The sequence below is a fragment of the Clinocottus analis genome, unplaced genomic scaffold (genome assembly GCF_023055335.1).
Source record: "Clinocottus analis isolate CAN_PGR_092001 unplaced genomic scaffold, fCliAna1.0.p SCAF_17, whole genome shotgun sequence".
Lineage (NCBI taxonomy): Eukaryota > Metazoa > Chordata > Actinopteri > Perciformes > Cottidae > Clinocottus > Clinocottus analis.
In genome coordinates this window covers 4,098,224-4,116,066 of record NW_027175898.1, presented here as the reverse complement: position 1 = coordinate 4,116,066, position 17,843 = coordinate 4,098,224, and the positions used below count along the sequence as shown (strand labels likewise).

The following is a 17,843-nucleotide window of genomic DNA, read 5'->3' as shown; positions in this document are numbered from 1 at the left end:
GCATAAGCATCCTCATTAAACTTGTTATTAAGCTCATCCAAATGCTAATATCTTAACCCAAATTAACACATCCCAGAGTTTATTGTCTACTGCAAATGCATATTCAACATTTTCTCTGAAATTGTCCCAGTGACTGACCTGGTTGGTACCTGCTGATCCTTGGACAGAACTGGCGAGCTCCAGTAATCAGCATGCCGTGGATTTGTTTAAGATTACCGTATTACCATAATTAAGGGCTTATAATAGAATGTGCTAATTGCATTTTTGGTGGCGAGGGCATGTTTCTTAATGGCTCATTAGGCCCACAGTACATTGGCAGAGGTTTTCTTCTGAGCAGAGGCTCACTTTTCAGTGTCCATGATACCCGAGAAAACATCACTGGGCTACCAGCTACTATCCGCAGTGGGAAACGAAAAAGAGAAAAGGACCTGGTGTTGGGTCGAGCCCAACCATGCAGTGAAATGAGGCAAAAGTGATCTACAGAATACAACGAGAATATAATGTGACTGTCACTCCATTTTACCTTGGGAAAGGGGGAGCTGTTTACCTATTTCAAACTAGCATCCATCAATTTCCTGTCATTTAAGTATACGTTCTTGGCCTGCCCACTTTCATTTGGGTTTGTGAATAGCGTGGAAATGGGAAGCAATTTAATCTATGATGGGGAAAGTCAATTGGATTTGAATTATTTGCTTTTGAAATGCTCAATTTTGCTCATTTAATGTTTGCAATTTGAATTTGTAATGAAAAAGCTATAAAAAGAGTCAAAACAGAAGCCCAGACGCCTATTTAAACCATTGTTTTCAAACAAAGTTGGTGATTTAGACTCGTTATGTAATGTAATCGGTCACCTCGCTCTCACACCTGCTGCAATAATGTTTTATCTTTGGGATTCAGTAAATAAGGTTGTAATTTTCCCTTCCACATACCTCTTATACCCTAGTTCACTCTAAGAAGTGTGAGCTGCAGGTACTGCCTAGATCTCACTAAATGTGTGTTCTGGTCATTATCAGGACGATGATGACAAGAACACATATCACCATGAACTTTGAACTTGATGAGACTTTGATTTTGTTTGCATGCAGCTGCGTCACCTGGGAAATGACGAGGTGCACATCGTGTGGTCAGAGCACACCAGGGACTACCGACGTGGCATCATCCCAACGGATTTTGGAGACGTGCTGATTATCATCTACCCAATGAAGAACCACATGTATTTCATCCAGATCATGAAGAAACCACAGGTAAACCACAGCAATCAGTGTTGGGTTTTTTTTCAGACTATAATCGACTGCAATGGATCAACTCATTGGAAGTAGGATGTCCCTTTTTTTTTGGTCAAACAATTTTTAAATTAGCTTCTTTTCCTTTTAATACATTTTTTTTTTTTTTTAGATTAGAATGGTTTATTCTTTTTAAAAGAAAGATTATACAACAAATAATAAGAAAACAACAAGTTAACCAATAAAAGGAACTGTAAACTACGGCTAATTAACATTAGCTCGATAAATCCACCACGTTTTTTCATTTAGCAACTGGCTGGTTAGCTAGCTAACATTAGCTTCTCATTTAAAGATGCATCGAGGCAAACGGAAGTGGGCTCGGTTTAACCTCTCTGCCCCGTGTCCACTTTTCTGCATTTTTGCTGTAGTTGGACTTGGGCTCGGACCTGAGAGTGAAGCTATTCTTTGATGTTTAACATGACAATGTTTCTTAGTTTCCAGGCAAACTGGGCAAGAAACCTACTCAGGCTATTTTCCGCACTGCACTAATTTAAGGTATCTGTTCACAAGTTAAAGCAGCCCCTTCTCTTGGCTTCCTATTCAGACTTTGCCATTAGTTGTATATGTCCTTTCTACTGTTCGGGTTTCTGTCTGAAGGCTCTCAGCTTCCCCTACTCCAGCTGTGCATTATTACCCACACTGTGGGTATGTGCTCTCAGAGATGGTTTCCATCCTTTCCTGACGAGCTTTCATCTTGGCTACTCTGAAGTACTGCACTCCATATGTGGCCTTCGAGAGAATAGGGAAATTTCTTTGTCTGAGAAAGTCTGCCTTCAGATGTTCAGAGATATTCATCATGTTTTCTATATGAACATTATTCAGATAAAAAAACAAATAATGTTATTTGTTTTGTGTTACATCTTAGATGTGGTCTTTTAAACAAGTCATTTCTCAAGGCTGACCGAAATGCATTATATAATGCAATAAACAATAGAATCTCTGCTTAGTTTTATTAGGACTATACGAAGTAATACAACAGCTGCAGAGGACTTAAATATCCTACGAAGAAATTATTTTATTATAAAGCATGAACCACTTCAATTGTTGTTTATTGACAGTCATAGACCAAGAAAGAAAAAGCTGAGTTTTCGCTGCAGCCTTAGACTCTCCGTTGCAATTTTCCCTTTAAACTTAACAGTGACCTTTTACCTTTCATTCCCGATAACACACAAAAACAAGTGTTCTTTAGGTTTAAATACTTCAGGGTTGCAGATAGTTCACACATGAGAGAATATTCTCGCCTTAGAGGGTCTCGGCGGCCAAAGCCGCTAAACCAATGCAAGCCAGTTCATTTTTTTCCAAAATTGGACAACTTAAACTCTGTCTACCTCCAAGGACTTGTAAAGCTATCTAGTCAGATTTCTGATGTTAATTTACACATTGTCACACAAGTTTTATAGAATGGGATTTCAGGTTAATTGGTCAATATAATTTCTGGTTAAAATCCATTTATTGTATAATTTGACTGGTTATTATACGAGCTGAACTACCAAGTTGAAGACAGGAGGACCTTTTTGAGACTTTGACATTAATGTCAACTTCCAGGTCAACGACCATTGAGCTTCAGTGATTAAGGGCCCCCCTCCAATATGCATGAACAGACGCGTGTATCCACACACAAACACACGCTGCCGCTAAAATGCATATTGGCCCTTTGTGTTTGTTCGGTAGCTCAATATGAGGGCTTTGTTTCGTATTGATTGTCATTTTAATTTCATTTGCCTAACATTGATTCACATTAGATATGTGAGGTTGTCATGCAAAGTTAGGTAAAAATCCAATTTCATCTTGAACCTTTGCCCTAAACAGATGGTTCAAACGTTTTTGTGTGTGTGTTTTTTTAAGAGTAAAAGATAGAAAAAAGAACAACAAAGATTTTACTCAAGCCTTTTTTTTTCATTTTTTGGACGCCGGCATATACAATGACAGGACACTGACTATATTAGCTTTGGATCATTGTGGAAGATCTTTCTTTTCCAGGTTCCTTTCTTCGGGCCGCTGTTTAACGGCGCCATCGTCACTGGGACACTGCTGCCAAGCTTGGTGCGGGCCACCTGCATCAATGCCAGCAGAGCTGTCAAGTCCCGACTGACTCTCTACCAGAGCTTGTATCCTTTACTCCTCATGCCTTCTGCTTCATTTACTGTTCACCATCCCATACGGGGCATGGCTCATCAGAGGAATGCAACGATTATTTTTCAAAATAAACCATTGATTGCACAGCTGAGACCGTTAAGGTTATGAGCATGCATTTAGCTATGTTGTAATGACGATTGCATTAGATGTACCGCACGATTGCGCTTAAATGTTCAGCACCACCAGTGGCCCATTTGGGTAAATTCATTGAGACATGTGGCGTGCCTGTCACGTCAGCCAACGCACACAGCTGAGTGCTGACAGTGATCTTTATGGGCTGGCTGATTTACATACAGCTATTAGGCCGGGGCTGTTTCACAGCCTGGAGCAGCATGGGAGGTTGTGTGAGGCTGTTTTGGGCAGGAGCTCAGATAATGTGTCATCATCTATCACTACCGTTTTATGGAGCACACGGAGAGCCGAAATAAGAGCACCCTCAACAAATACATACAAGTGCATACAGACAGCACACACACACACACACACACTCGCTCGCTCGCTCTGATCCCGCCACCCATCCATCCAACAGTGTGCCGTTACGAGCCTGACTCCAGCTGTAGTTGTCAGTTGGTTTAAAGGGAGTGTAATCACCAATGGAGATGAATTAGCATGTGAATGCCAGCAGCAGAGTTGGGGGTGAGATGGGGGGGGAGGCAGAGCCGGGATGGCCCCTGGGGGGGAAACCTGATCTCCCTCAACGCCTCGCTCCTCCTCGGACAGCATGTACGGCACCGCCTCACCAGAACCACGCTGCCCCTCTGGCGGTTGCTATAGAAACCTCCCCCGAGCAGGTTTCATTTGGGTGGAAGGCCAGCGGCTATTGTTTTTGAAACATTGACATATTTATTTATTTTTAAAAGTTGTTTTTTCTGAATTATGAGGCCCTTGTATGTTTGTCATTTACGGGGGGAAAAAAAGGCTTTCGGCCTTAAGTTATCCCACAACACACCTTGCGTATGTTGTTTACAGTTGGGTGTGTGTAAGTATGTGTCTGCCCATATGCGTTTCACAGTGCATCACATCCCCTGCCCCCCACACCCCCACGCCTCCATCAAGCCTTGTCTGTGTGTCCCCAGGGGAATCCTGAGTGACAGATGTCCGTTACCCGACGCCAAGTGAATTAGCCCAGTGTGACTCTCAGTGCCAGAGGGGGGCAGCCACAGGCCTGCCTCTGCGAGCCTGAGGGGGTCGGGGAGAGGGGGGAGCAAGACCAGGACTGTGCTGGGCTACAAAAGCCTTACCTGGCATTCCTTAGCAGAGGAGCAGACAGCACAAAGGCATGATCTATGAGAGGAGATAAGCGCTGCCTCTAGAGCTCTGGCACTGATAGGCTGCCAGGCCTCGCACACTCCAAGAGTGGAGATGAATGAATGTGCCAGGCAAAGCACACAGCCAGCATGAGTTTCTGCATGTCTGTTGTTTTTTTTTTCTCTTTTCTGCCTAGCTTGAAAGCTTTGGAGGACACAAGCAATGTATGAACGGATGAATAGCCAAAATACTCGTGTGGTGCATGCCATGTGATAAGCACTTTTTCAGGCTTTAAGAGAATTTCCTGACGGGCACAATGTTTGCATGTTTACGTTTATGCACTGGCATAAACCATAAGCAAAAGTCTTGATTAGCATGTGGAGTTGCTTTTTTTCTATTTCCATTAGATTTGCTGTTGTATTAATACAAACCTTTTGCACTTTTTCCTCTCCAGTCGTCATTCTTCCATCTTCTCAGATTATGCGGCTCTTTATCACTCACAGGTTGGAACAATGACCCAACCTTTTTTTTTCTCTTTCGCTCTCTTCTGGGATGTGTTTTTTGTGCGAGATGGAAAATCCTCATCCTTACTTTACCCCTTCACAATGCCTTAACAATCCACACCGTCCTCTCTGCCTGTGAGGCCACTCTCTAAGGTAATTAGTTGAATATTTCTTCAAAGAGAAGCCATATGACCCCTGTGTGTCCAGATAAAAGGCCAGTATGGCACTGTGGCCCCCTCTCCCGCTCTGTCACAAGGCTGAGAGTACTCCAGCAGTCTGCCGCAACGCTCCCAGGATCTCTCAGGCTAATAGGATTTTATATTGAAAAATGACCTCCAGCAACAGCGTGTTTTTCAGATAGATACCCCCCTTGCTGTCTTTCTTTCTGCTCATCATATCATCTGTGTCCTCCTCTCTCCTTTTCCTCAATCTCTGAACTGTGAGGGTTTATGAAATCTGTGTACTTGTTTTTTTTACGTACAGAGTCCAGCTCTCATTGTCAGTTCCGATTTGTGTCAATTTCTTCTGTCAAGACACAACCGCGGCCTTGCATCATATCACAAGCCCCTCACAGACGACTCGTAATGTATCATCTATTATTTACGTGCCTGATGGAAAATGCAGCTGGTCTGGCTTTGTGTGTCCTAAGTGTATTGTCTGCAACTAGTCCACCCTTCACAGCGACATTTTGAATAATTAAGACCACAAAATGTTCAATCTAAAACAACTTAAAGGGGAAAATCGTCACCTTTTTATGTGGATGTCCGTTCAGTGTTGATGGTAAAGGTTGTATATATCGAAGCAATAGATTCCTCAGTTTCTGCTGTATTGACCGTGAAGGCAGAGTTTACAGATCCAAAACCCTTTGAAGTGGCAGTGACGTTTAAAAGAACATTTAAAAGCTGCTATTTGAGTGTGACTTGTGTCTCTGCCTCTTGATAGCAGGGCTACCCATCAGCACTGATTGGACATCCACTGATTGCTGGTAGATTTCCTCTTTTCCCCTTTTTAAATATAAAAACACCATTCTTTTCATCAGCAACAGAGTACAATAGATACATGAAAAGGTGTTCCTCTGTTTATGGCACTTGCTTCATGATCACAGTGTTTGATAAATTGGCTTGGAAGACACAGAGTGTTTGTCTGTCACCTGAACTCGGCCCGTCACTGAATGGCTGTGCTGTCTGCTGCCATTTACTGTACCATGAAGATCCTTCATAGTGTCACTGTAGAATAATGTTTTCACCCAGAAGCTGGGATTCATTTCTCTCTTCAACAAGCACTTGAGTTTGATGTGTCGCGCATTGCTGTTTGTGACGGGGTGTGTTGGGGAAACGGCAGGTTTCTAATAGGTGAGACAGTGTAGAGCTGACCTTGATTCAGAGACATAGCCTCCCTACTGGACAGAATCAATAGTTTTTGCACACTGCCCTTCGTCCCAATCCTCAGCTCGGACACACACGCGCACACACACAAACACACACACAGATCCATCTCCAGGCAGCGATCAATAACCATAATCTGTTTCTGCCCATCGCCAGTCATGTGTGTCAGGCTTTTAGAGAGTGTGTGTGTGTGTGTGTGTGTGTGTGTGTGTGTGTGTGTGTGTGTTTGTGTGCGTGTGCGTGTGTGTGCGCACGAGAGATAGCAGAAAGAAGAGAGGGATGCTTGATCCTTTCAGTGCTGAAGTCTGTCATGTTCCCTCACAGGCCTGTGTGAGCATATCTACAGTCCCCTGAATGCCAAAAAGAAATGTACATCATTTCAATGGATGTATACTGAAAACATAATGGATAATATATACTGTATGCACTCCTTTGTGTGCTGTTACTACAGCTCCCCCCCTCTCTCACAAACACACACACACACACACCCCTGGTGCCATCATAATTATTACAGTCACTGCATTGGTAATGACACATTCTCACACCCCTTCTGAGCAAGTTATTGTCCCACTCTTGCTGTGTCTTTGTCCAATGGCGGTACGTTCTTTTGTGTACTGTAAGATTCCTCACCTAGCGGAGATGAAAGTGCGCCTGTATGCATGATAGGATGTCGTGAATAGGATCTGCCATGTTAGTGTTGTCTCACATGAATTATTTAGCATCACTGATAGGTCTAATTTGCCAGCTGTTGTGCCATAACTGTCGGCAGTCTCATAGATAATACTCAGCAGTCTATATCACTGTTGAACACAGTGCTTGACTGGGCACAGTGAGACGCCAAGCTAGTCATTATATGATGGTTTCAAGCAATGGTCTGAGCTGATAGGAGTATAACTAGCCAACTTCCTGTTTATGGAAACAGGTGTAACCAACTAAAAGGTTGCCAAGAGTTGTTTATTTACATTTTGTGCAACTTCTTTGAACTATCTAGTAGTGTATTTGTATTTACTGGATACATGTTGGCTGTTGTGGAGTCGGTAGGTAGTTGGGGGTTGGATTAGGAGCCATTTCTGAGTTAAAGTGTCCCTGCTTGGAGTTGGCCAGGGTGATTCGGGCGGAGGCTGGCATTGGCTTTGATAGAGCGGTTGAGAGTTTACGCAGTATTTGGGGGGCTCTGCAGCGAGGAGGGGTCTCTCCCCCACTGAATGTTTTAACCTAATCCCATTATCAGTGTAGCGCACTGCCTCCCATCTCTTCCCACTCCTTAAACCCTACCCTCCCCTCTCCTCCTCCTCCCCCTCCCCGGCTCTCCAGCTGACCAGCTGTTCCTGCCGGGACTCACGACAATGTCCGATGTGTTCAGATCACTGAGTACCCCCCCCCCCCCCTTTCCCTGCCCTCCCTCCTTCCAACACGCACACACAAATACACAGAGTGCAGTCCATGCACAACCAAAGCAATTGCCTAGCCCATTGCTGGAGCCTCCAAGGGCCTTGAGGGAAGAGGGTGTTAGTTCGGGGAAAAGGGGGTAGCGCTGAGGGTGAGGAGGGGGCAAGCACAGGCCTGTCAAACCAAGAGCCCTGACTCAGGAGGCAGCCCAGCTCGGATGGCATATGGCGTCTAGCTTCATACAACATGCAAAAGTATTCTCTCCTTTGCGGCCCCCTCCCCACACCCTTTCCACTCCCCCCTCTCCCTGTCTCCCTCCCCTGCTGCTAATGCAGAATGACTCATAGCATTACTCTTTTTTTTATTTTTTTCTCCTGCGACACCCCCCCCCCCCTTCGACATTAGTTCCTCCTCCTCTTGCCACCCAGCCTGTAACAAAAGGCGTCCGCTGCATGGCACCCTCACCATGAAAGCCCTGGGGGCCCAGCCCAGCCTGCACTCTGGGGTCTGAGGGGGCTGCCCCTTTTAAACACAGGTAGAGCAGGCGTGGAACCAGACGGCCAACAGCAGGGACCCAGAGCCCCGCCTGGGGTAGCGTACACAAACTGCTGGTGTCAAACGGCTGTGCCTGTTAGTGTGTTTGTGTATGTATCTATACGGAAGCTGCTTATATTTTGTGGTGCCTCTGGTGCAACTGAAATGTGGGTGTGTCTATACATTTGTGAGCACAGTGTGTTCTGTTTGTGTGTAACCGCAACCTTTCTGAGAAATGAGGGTTGTCTTGTTTTTGCCATAATATTAGAAGCGCTACTTTGTGTGTAATTTAACTCAAAGGTTAAGTAGTCTTTGGTGGATTTTTTTCATTTTTGTTGTCCAACACTTTGTCTACACCACATTGAAAAATGACACCAAAAAAAAGACATTTTCAACTTGCACTAGTAGAAACAGCATATCATAGTGTAACCCTAAAAATGTCATGCTCTGTGTATTTTTAAACTTGAACCCCCACCCTCACACCCCTCCCCTTCTCTCGCCGTCTGTTGTGCATTCATGTCTGACATCTGTGTGCTTGTGAGCGGCAAAGTGAAAGCCAGCAAGACTGCCAGTTTTGTGTGGGGTCGTGCAACCTGTCCCATCCCCTCCTCGAGTATGGGTATCGGGTAGAATAACGTAAACATGACTCACAATTATGTCATGATTTAATGTATTTTTTCACACCTGCTTGGCCTTTATCAATTTTAGAGGATATTAGTAGTTTATATATGTGAATATTGGTTAACAACAAATGACTTGCTCAGTCTTGACGAATTATCCGCAGTTATCAACTTGAACTCACAATACAGATCGGTTTTGGTTCATTTGCTTACATGTAAACAAAAGTATACATTCCCAAAGGGCATAGAACATTCAAATCTATGTGTTTTTGTGCTCGTTTTTTAATGTAAGGCATTAAACTAATACATTTAAAAACATGTCGCAGTGAACGAAATTACAAGTGGTTGAGTGTCTTTTTCTACTGACACAAATGTATATTTCAAGTACAGAAAGCATGGCAACACAAGTTGCTGTTTCTTTTATTGCTATGTTTTCATACTGCTGCTAAAGGAAAGTCTCCTAATTCTACTAATTCCAGGCTCAATAGAGTAAATTCGCCAATTGAACAGACAAAAAAAGGACAGCGCGACCTTTACTGCTTTTATTACGTTCTGTGTACACTTGAACATGTTGGCCCAACAGTGAGTAATCCTCACAGATTGTCATCTAATATGTAAAGGAATTACTGCCTGTGTTGGTGTGGATGCTAATGCATCAAGACCCTGCTATTGGGGGAAAATGTCCTTGCTAAATAACAAAAAAAATGGAATTTGCCAGAAAGACACTCTTGCTAATAGGTCAGCGCTGTGTCCATGAGCCAGAATAAATTTCCCAACTGTGTCACCACTGGACTAGTACCCACTGCATATCCGTTAAGAAGACATGTTTATTGTGATTGATGTTTGGTGCTGCTGCTTCTAGCGCGGGTGTAAAAACCTGTCTGTCTGCTTTAAGTGATAAGCATCCAGCTAGCCATTCCATCTGTTCCCCTAGCCCTGTTTAATTAATGAACTTTCTTTCTCCGCCCCGTTGCCAGCCAGCGCAACACTAAAGCAAAAGCTGTTAGCCCTCTCAAGTTATCCAAATGGATGCATGTTCTTGTCCCCTCACACACACACACACACACACACACACCCTCCTTCTCAATGGGTGCGTTCTCATTGATTAGTTATGTTTTGTTTTCCCCTCTTTTGTCTCAGGGTTCTTGAAGGGAGTGTTAATGAGCTTTCCTGGCAAAGCCGGAGCGCTTGGAATCTGGGGATAAATGGGAATAATTTTTTTTTTTTTTTGTGATGGGCTTGGCAGAGATGTGAAGCCTCGTGCCACTGTGTGTGTTGGTGTGTACGTGAATGATATTGTGTTTGTTTGGATGTGTATGAATGGCTTTGAGGCGGGGTATATTGCATTTCGTCCCCGATGGTCCATTATTCCTCTTCAGAAGCAGGGAAGCTGGAACACTCTTTACTAGTTGGGTCTGTCACTATTCATCTTGCAGCCGTCTCAGCACAACTCTTGTCCTGTCCTCCTTTTCCACCAAGTGCGCCCTCCCTTCCTTTATGTCCCCTCTTCCTTCCGTGTCTCTTGTTACAAGGCAGTGGACAGCCCTTTGTCCAGCTAAAGCTGCCTTCTTTTGTTTGTGCGGCCTTTTTTATCCTTGTGCTAATCGCCATGGTCGTGTGCCTGAGTTGGACCCCATATTTCACGCTCGGCTCTCCTTTGTTTGACACACCGCCCCTGATAAGAATCCCAATTCTAGGGCCTCTCTGATATTGAAATCCAACAGCGGCGTAGAAAGAGCCTTCAATCATCCATTATCTGTGCCCCAGTGATTACCATTCAATCTCCCAGGATCCAGCTCCTCATCACCGGCCCCAGAGCTGCGGCGTCCCCTGAAAGAACCCGCATCCCTTAACGCCTGTGTCACATGCAAGCACATCCATAGACATTTCTGATGCTGTCTTGAGACAGCCTTGTATTGAATGCTGCTGGGAAATGTCAGGGAAATGTCACTCACCGTTCTACACTGGAATCTCTTGGTCTGTGATTTGGCCCTGGTTTTTTTTGGGACTCCTGTCTGAACACTTTGTGACATTATTGGGTTTCTTTGTCCTTAAATAGCCATTACATTTTCAATTCTCTCTTTTTACGAGACTTGGACTGCTCTTTTTGTTTTTGCACGGGCTTCGTTTTTTTTTTATTATGTCACAGACTTAATTGGCTGTTTTTAAGAAGGAATTAGTTGATTATTTATAAGTTGCACATTAATGCCTCTCTAAATGGTTCAAAGGCAGTCTCTGCTCCTCTGTTGGCCTGTGGCCATTGTTCTCTTTTCGAGGATGTCCTTGTGCCTGGCAGCATTTGCATTTTTGCACTAAATGGTATTTTCTGCATTGACAGACAAGGCACGACAAACAAAGCAATAACAAAAACAAAACATTTAAGTATGCATCGCTGTGCATTGTCTGCCTCTTCTTACAGGAAGCAGCCTTTGATGTGTTAATACTGATAGTCTGTGTTTCATTTTCAAGTGGTGGATGTGGTTGAGAGAGGAGCACTGAGAAATATTGTCCAAATCTTCCTGTGTCTCCTCACTGCAACAGGCTGTAATAATATTGAGTCGATGTCAAACAAAGAGAAAGTGTTGTTGGTTGCAGGCACAGGTACAACACATTCTAATTATTATCTTAACAACTAAATGCATCTTTGTCACACAGTATCACATTAAAATAAAGATTGATACGCATGATTCTATTGTTAATGAAATTTAAGAAAAGCTTTGTGCTGCAGACATCCACTTATCCAACACTCTGTTTGGATGCACAACAGCTCTCAGCACCTTTGTTTAATGTAGTGTACACATCTTCATTAGTTATGTATAGCCTCTAATTACTATTGATGAGACTCTAGCTGATTTGGGTACAAATCTATAGCTTTTGTTATTCTAATGAGTGTTATTTACCCTCAGATCTCTGAGCCAGGGGGCTTCGGAATGAGGCTTTGTGCATGCAGATATAGCCGGGGCAGCTCTAGCTACACCCACTTGTTTTTGTATCTGCCGACTTTGACGAAATCCAGTTTCCCTCCTCCCCCCCCCATCACCACCCGTCTGCATGGACGTATAGCACTTCCCGCTCTTCCATCTGTTTTTGTCCACCCATGAAAAGGTCCATTATAATCTGCAGGATGCACAGTTGATGTGCCGCGAGCTCCGCTTGAGCCAATCAAGGCAGTGTGCTGAACTTAGGCCTCGAATCCAAGAGGCTCCAACCCCTCCCCCAGGTTCATTTTGATTATCTGGGCTCTCTGAGATCTTCAGTTGAACAAGTTTTTATAGCAACATTGTCTCCATCAACCCAACCCCCCCACCCCCTCCCATCCCAATAAAAGCTCCCTGTCTGAATCGGGCTCTATGCGTGCCCACTGGATGATGGCAGGCTCCTGATTAACCCTGGAGTGACTAGCTAATGTCATTGAAGGAGGGCCACCTGGCTGTGAGACTGTACAGTCAGCTGCCACTGAAGGGCCAGAATAGGAGACGACCAGGTGTTGGGCTCCAGCCCCCCTAATTGTTGCCATGTAATAGGCTGCTTGACTGCACAATATAGCCTAGGGGCGAGGATTAGGAAAAAGCTGTTGCCAACACAGAAGTCCATTTTCTTTTTTGCCCAAGGTTTTGTGTGTGGGTTTCTCTCTGTGTGCATGCTTATGTGTGTATAAATATATACATCTCCTTTGCGGTCGTTGTCCTCCATTACAATTACAGCAGAAGACTGGGCCCCTTTTCCTGGCTGTCACAGTCCGTCACCATCCCAGCATATTATTTTCAGACATACTCCACGACTTGCTTTAGATTGGAAATCGTCTTGAACCCAAATATAAGTACAGATTATTGACGGTAACTTTTGCAGAAAAATTGAATGTATGGAGAGAAAAAAGTCATCCAACATTATCATTATTTTGACAAATGCAACCTTGCTCGCCTAGTGTCTTCATATGATATTTTAAGGTAATCACAATAGAATTGATTGAAATATGTCGAAAATGCAAACGTGAGGCCAAATGAAATCACTCCTGCCCCCGGTAACTAACCCTCTCTGCCCTGAGCATTCACCACGGCTGGGATCACAGCGCTAATCATTATCATTCTCGCTAAATGCCTGGCATTTTGCATAAGGCCAAGCAGCCTAATTGGCCCGATGAACCTTTCACAGAAGGGGCAATGGAAGAACAAGAGACTTCACATGCGGCACGCCTTGGCGGGGACGCAGACAGAGGTGCGTGGCGTTTAGGCATCACAGTTATTCTGACGCACATGCCACAAGCATCATTAAAATTGCATAAGCCTCTGTTCATTTTGTTTTAATATTCCAGCAGTGCTTGTCTGAACAATGTTACCATAGAGTTAAAATCAGAGCCATTTGGCATGACCTGGAGTTGGCCCACTCCACATCAAGTGTCAGAGTGGTTTTCTACATGTGTCAAACAGATTATAGAACATCAGGGTACTTTGATTGCTGCCATGCTTCGAGGTGGGCACAGGTGGGTTTGAGCCTGTAGCTTGTTGATGACTATCCCTCTTTAAATTTACAACTAGAAAGTTGAAGAAAGAAGAGGTGAAATGCCTCATACGTATATCAGATGGTTTTCAAGCGAAGTCTCGCTCGAGTGTGCCCTTTTCCGGTTTCATCTTTGACTTTTTTATTAAAAGTTCAAATTAAGATCAGATAGATGCTGTTGTCCCCTGTCTTGATTCTGAACAATTCAAATATCAGGAACTGGAGGACAAACATAGGACGCATATTAACCTCAGATAACTCATAAGATGCACACCTTTGTCCTGACCTAATAATGTTTCCAGATGGGTGAGGCATTCATGTCACTCTGGCCATCGTCACTGACAAAGGACACCTTCAGAGAGAACTCTCACCCAGCCAGTCACAGAACTGTATCTGTTAATCTTCATCCCTATGAGCCTTTGCTCATCTTATTATGACTTTCTGTTAATGCACGGTGGGGGCCTGTGTGACTGTCTGGCTGTAATGGGCCTGTGTTTGATTAATCATGTCGATCCATTGTGTTTCACATCTAAGGCTGCTGTGTTACGACTCATCAATGGAGACCAGAGTCCTTTGAAAAGGAGATTGGTTACAGACTCAGCTCATCTGAATACACAAGCCCAGTAGGCTTTGATGGCAGTCATGTTGTGTTGAACAAATCATGCTACAACAAATTATGATGTCACCAGGTATCTTGTGGCTATCGTGTTTCTCTGTAGTGTGAGGATGACTTGTTGCTTTATCATTTATGTTCTGTGAACCCCCAACAATCTGCCCTAAGTTTAGGGGTCAACATTGACTTTGGTGTAGGTGCTGTTCTTATGATTTGTTGTGGAGGAGAAATCGATTTTTAGTGTCCCCCAGAGGAATGGTGGGATCCAGAGACTTGAGAAAATGGGTGACTACTTCCTCCAGTCAGCTCATAAATAACCTGGTCATGCCAGCTAGCAGACATCAGATTTTGTCTGCCGCGGTGGCAAACCTGTGTGAAATCACTGATGGGCAGTGATGATGTCACAGGTTAGGAGTGATGTCACGGCCATAACTTCCCATCCCGCTGTCTGAATGCCAGATGGACGGTAGAGAGGTGTGGAGGTTGGAGCTTAGAAAGCTCTTGCTGTGGGGAAACTCGCCCCTCAGGAGGTGTCATTAACCTGGGCTTACTGTTTGACCCGACTCCGTTGGGGCTCTGAGCTCCAGTTTCCTGGACCCGCTCCTAATTAGGCCACTTGTTAAAACTCTTCTGAAATCAGCTATTCCTCAAGAGCATCTGATCTCCTGTATGTCTATGCACACCCAGAAACTGGACACACAAACACCTCCACTCATCATAATGCATCTGTGACACATTCAGACATGTTCTGTCCTGCTGCTGTGTCTACAGCAAAAAAGCTGTTTAATGAGACACCAAGGCTTGAGTAGCTGCCATATAAAATGGGATTGGGACACACATGCACACCATAAAATCACCCTACTGGCTAGTTTCTGTCATACACGCTCTCACTTTATCCATCTCAATCTGTTGTTCCTTTCCACTATGCCATTATTCCTGCAGCCAGCTTTATTGCCACATTCACTCTCTCTGTTCCTATCTTTCTTTCCCTCCGCGTCTCGCCGTCTAAATGTCTCTGTCTTCCTCCCCGTTTCCCCATAATCACCTCACACCTCTGAGGGCCTCTGCTGAGACGAGCTTCACACCTCAGCCCTCGCTGTGACAACAGGTACCGCTGGCACTCACCGCCTGGCCTCTCTCCAATCAACACCTGCTCGGCTTTATCCCTCTTTCTTCCCTTCCTCTTTTCTTTCTTCCTCACTCACTACTCTCCGTCTCCGCCGTCTTTCGCCATAGTTCCATCCCATGTTTTAGTGTCTCCGACAATTCTTTTCCCTGTGTATTCCCTCTTTCCATTTCCGAGCCGCTTTGCCATTTTTCTGCCTCTTATCCCTCTTTCCATAATGAGTAACGGATCATCCATATGCAGCCCGATCCATTTTTCCATAACAATGCCGCATGGAGATGGCACTGTGATCCCCTGTTGATTTAAACATTTTCGTGTGACACTTGTCTGCTTTCATTACCTCATATGGTTGCAGTGTAATGACTGGCAACAAAAGCCTGTATGCAAGTCATTTAAAGGTGTGTCTAGCCTGATTTTTGCCACCAATCATTTTTCAAATCTAACACCTTTTGCTTTCTAGTTCACCACCTAAGCACGAGACTTAACACCTTAATGTATTTGTATGGCTGGACAGTATTTTTGTGTTACACTGCAATGAGAGTGTATGAGGTATGACGACGTGAGGCCTTTCAACAAAATATAATGACCACCTCGGCTTTTTTACCCTGCTGCACTGCCCCCCCCTCCTCCTCTCAACAGGCCAATTATGTTACTGCTGGGAGTCAATGGCGATGTGCGCTCCTCCTGAGCTCTTCTCTTCACCAAGGTCAAGCTGATTGGCCCAGGTTAATGGGCAGATGTGGGGCTAAGAGAGGAGGGGGGTCAAGCACCTAGAGGCACCCTCCACCTCATCTCTAAACTGTCCCTCTTCACTACAAGAGGCCTTTTTACCGCTAGTGCTTCTACACACAGGATTAACCTTGGCTGCTGAGAAGCGTAGGAGTGCTTCCTCCCCGTGCATGGCAAACTTTTTGCTTTCATTATAGGGATTGAGTTATTTTTAAAGGTTCAAATCCTACGCTGTGGTGCTCTGTCACGTGGTAATGTAAATATACTGTATATCCTTATTGTTTCTATGTTGAGTAATGTTGTTTTTTATTTTAACTTGATAAAAGCCTTTCTCCATCTTTTCAGCATTCTCTTATAGACAGGGTAGGCTGCACAGTTTCTTACGAGGAAAAGGCATAATTCACAGAGGGACTTCTCAACTGCTCTGCAGTTCTCTTGATTGCTGAATATTGTTAGTGTATCATTAGCGACTGGCACTGCCCCAACTAGCTTTCAGACTGCTGTGGTTAAACCTCTACTTATAAAATACACTCCTTGATTCAAACTCTGAATAAATTTTGCCCTCTCTACAGCCTTCCATTCTTTTCAAAAGTGCTAGAAAGAGCAACCTTCGCCGCACATATTTAACAGTTATCTTTTTTGAACCATTTCAATCTTCTTTCAGGGCCTACCATTTTACCAAAACGGCACTTATCAAAGTGGTGAGTGATCTTTTGCTTACTGTAGGTCCAGACTCCACCTTTGCACATCTATTACTGGATCTCATTGAAACTTTCAACACCATTGATATTTGTATACTCCTTGACTGACTGTAAAATATATTTGGAGTCTCTGGCCTTGGCAAAACACAGTGTGGGTCCTACATCAAAATGTTCTGATGTGAAATATGGAGTACCTCAGGGCTCTGTCCTCTGGTTTGTTGAAGACATGGCCTGTTGCGGCCTTCATATCAATTTCAGTTAGTTGCTTATTCTTTGATTAATTTAGGCCTTCTACCAGTTATCATGTTACCTTTATCCCTCCAGCAGTAGTGGACGCTCCTTCAAGTAATTATATTTCATGGTTGTCTTGCTGTTTTTATTATATCTTTGTATGCTGTCGCTCTTACTCAGATTTTCTACATTTTTCTCTCTAGGTTTTTTTTTTAACTTTTCCTACTCAACTTGGGTTCTATGGATAGAGGGTGTGAAAATGTGTTATTTAGGATCGGGGCTGTATGAATATAATTGACTTGATCTGACAATAAAACCTTTCTCATCAAGCAAAGAGATGTTAGCCTAGTCACACAACATGAGAAGGGCATCTTTGACAAAAGGGGTCAGGCACCCTGCTGCACCAGTCATCTGACTTAGAAGTGGATAGTAATGGAGCTTAAGAAGTGAAATGTCAGTATGGTGCATCTTAAGACCCCTTCTAATGCTATATTGCCTAATCTAGACCTTCACCCTCTGCCCTGCCTTAATCAAGAGAACAACAACATGAGTCTCTATCTGTCTGCCTTGTTCATTCTGTTCAGTAGAGTTAAGACTACAAACAAAAACACTCCTCACAATCTTTCATTCTTTTGTACAAACAAAGCACAAAACAAGTGTTCCAGTCTGGGATTTTGGCAGACACTTAGGCTGAACCCATTTTAGTCTTCAGCAGTCTCTGAGTCTCTGCTGCTGACTGCCATCCTAACAGTATGATGGTGCAACCATTGCAATTCACTCTGGGGATGATATTCTCTATCTTGTTTCACCACTGGTGTTCACTTGGCATTCAGACCAAATCATGTTTT

The 17,843-nt window shown here is 44.0% G+C and overlaps 1 protein-coding gene across 5 annotated transcripts in view; it reads left to right on the top strand.

Annotated features, from left to right (window-relative positions):
- The window catches only part of ralgapa2 (Ral GTPase activating protein catalytic subunit alpha 2), an 85,920-nt gene that overhangs the window by 54,800 nt on the left and 13,277 nt on the right, over positions 1-17,843 (top strand). For all 5 annotated transcript variants that reach the window (XM_068580796.1, XM_068580798.1, XM_068580794.1 and 2 more), the window contains 2 exons: positions 1,086-1,244; positions 3,264-3,391. In XM_068580796.1, the coding sequence (XP_068436897.1) occupies positions 1,086-1,244; positions 3,264-3,391 (287 nt within the window). The remainder of the gene's footprint in view (positions 1-1,085; positions 1,245-3,263; positions 3,392-17,843) is intronic.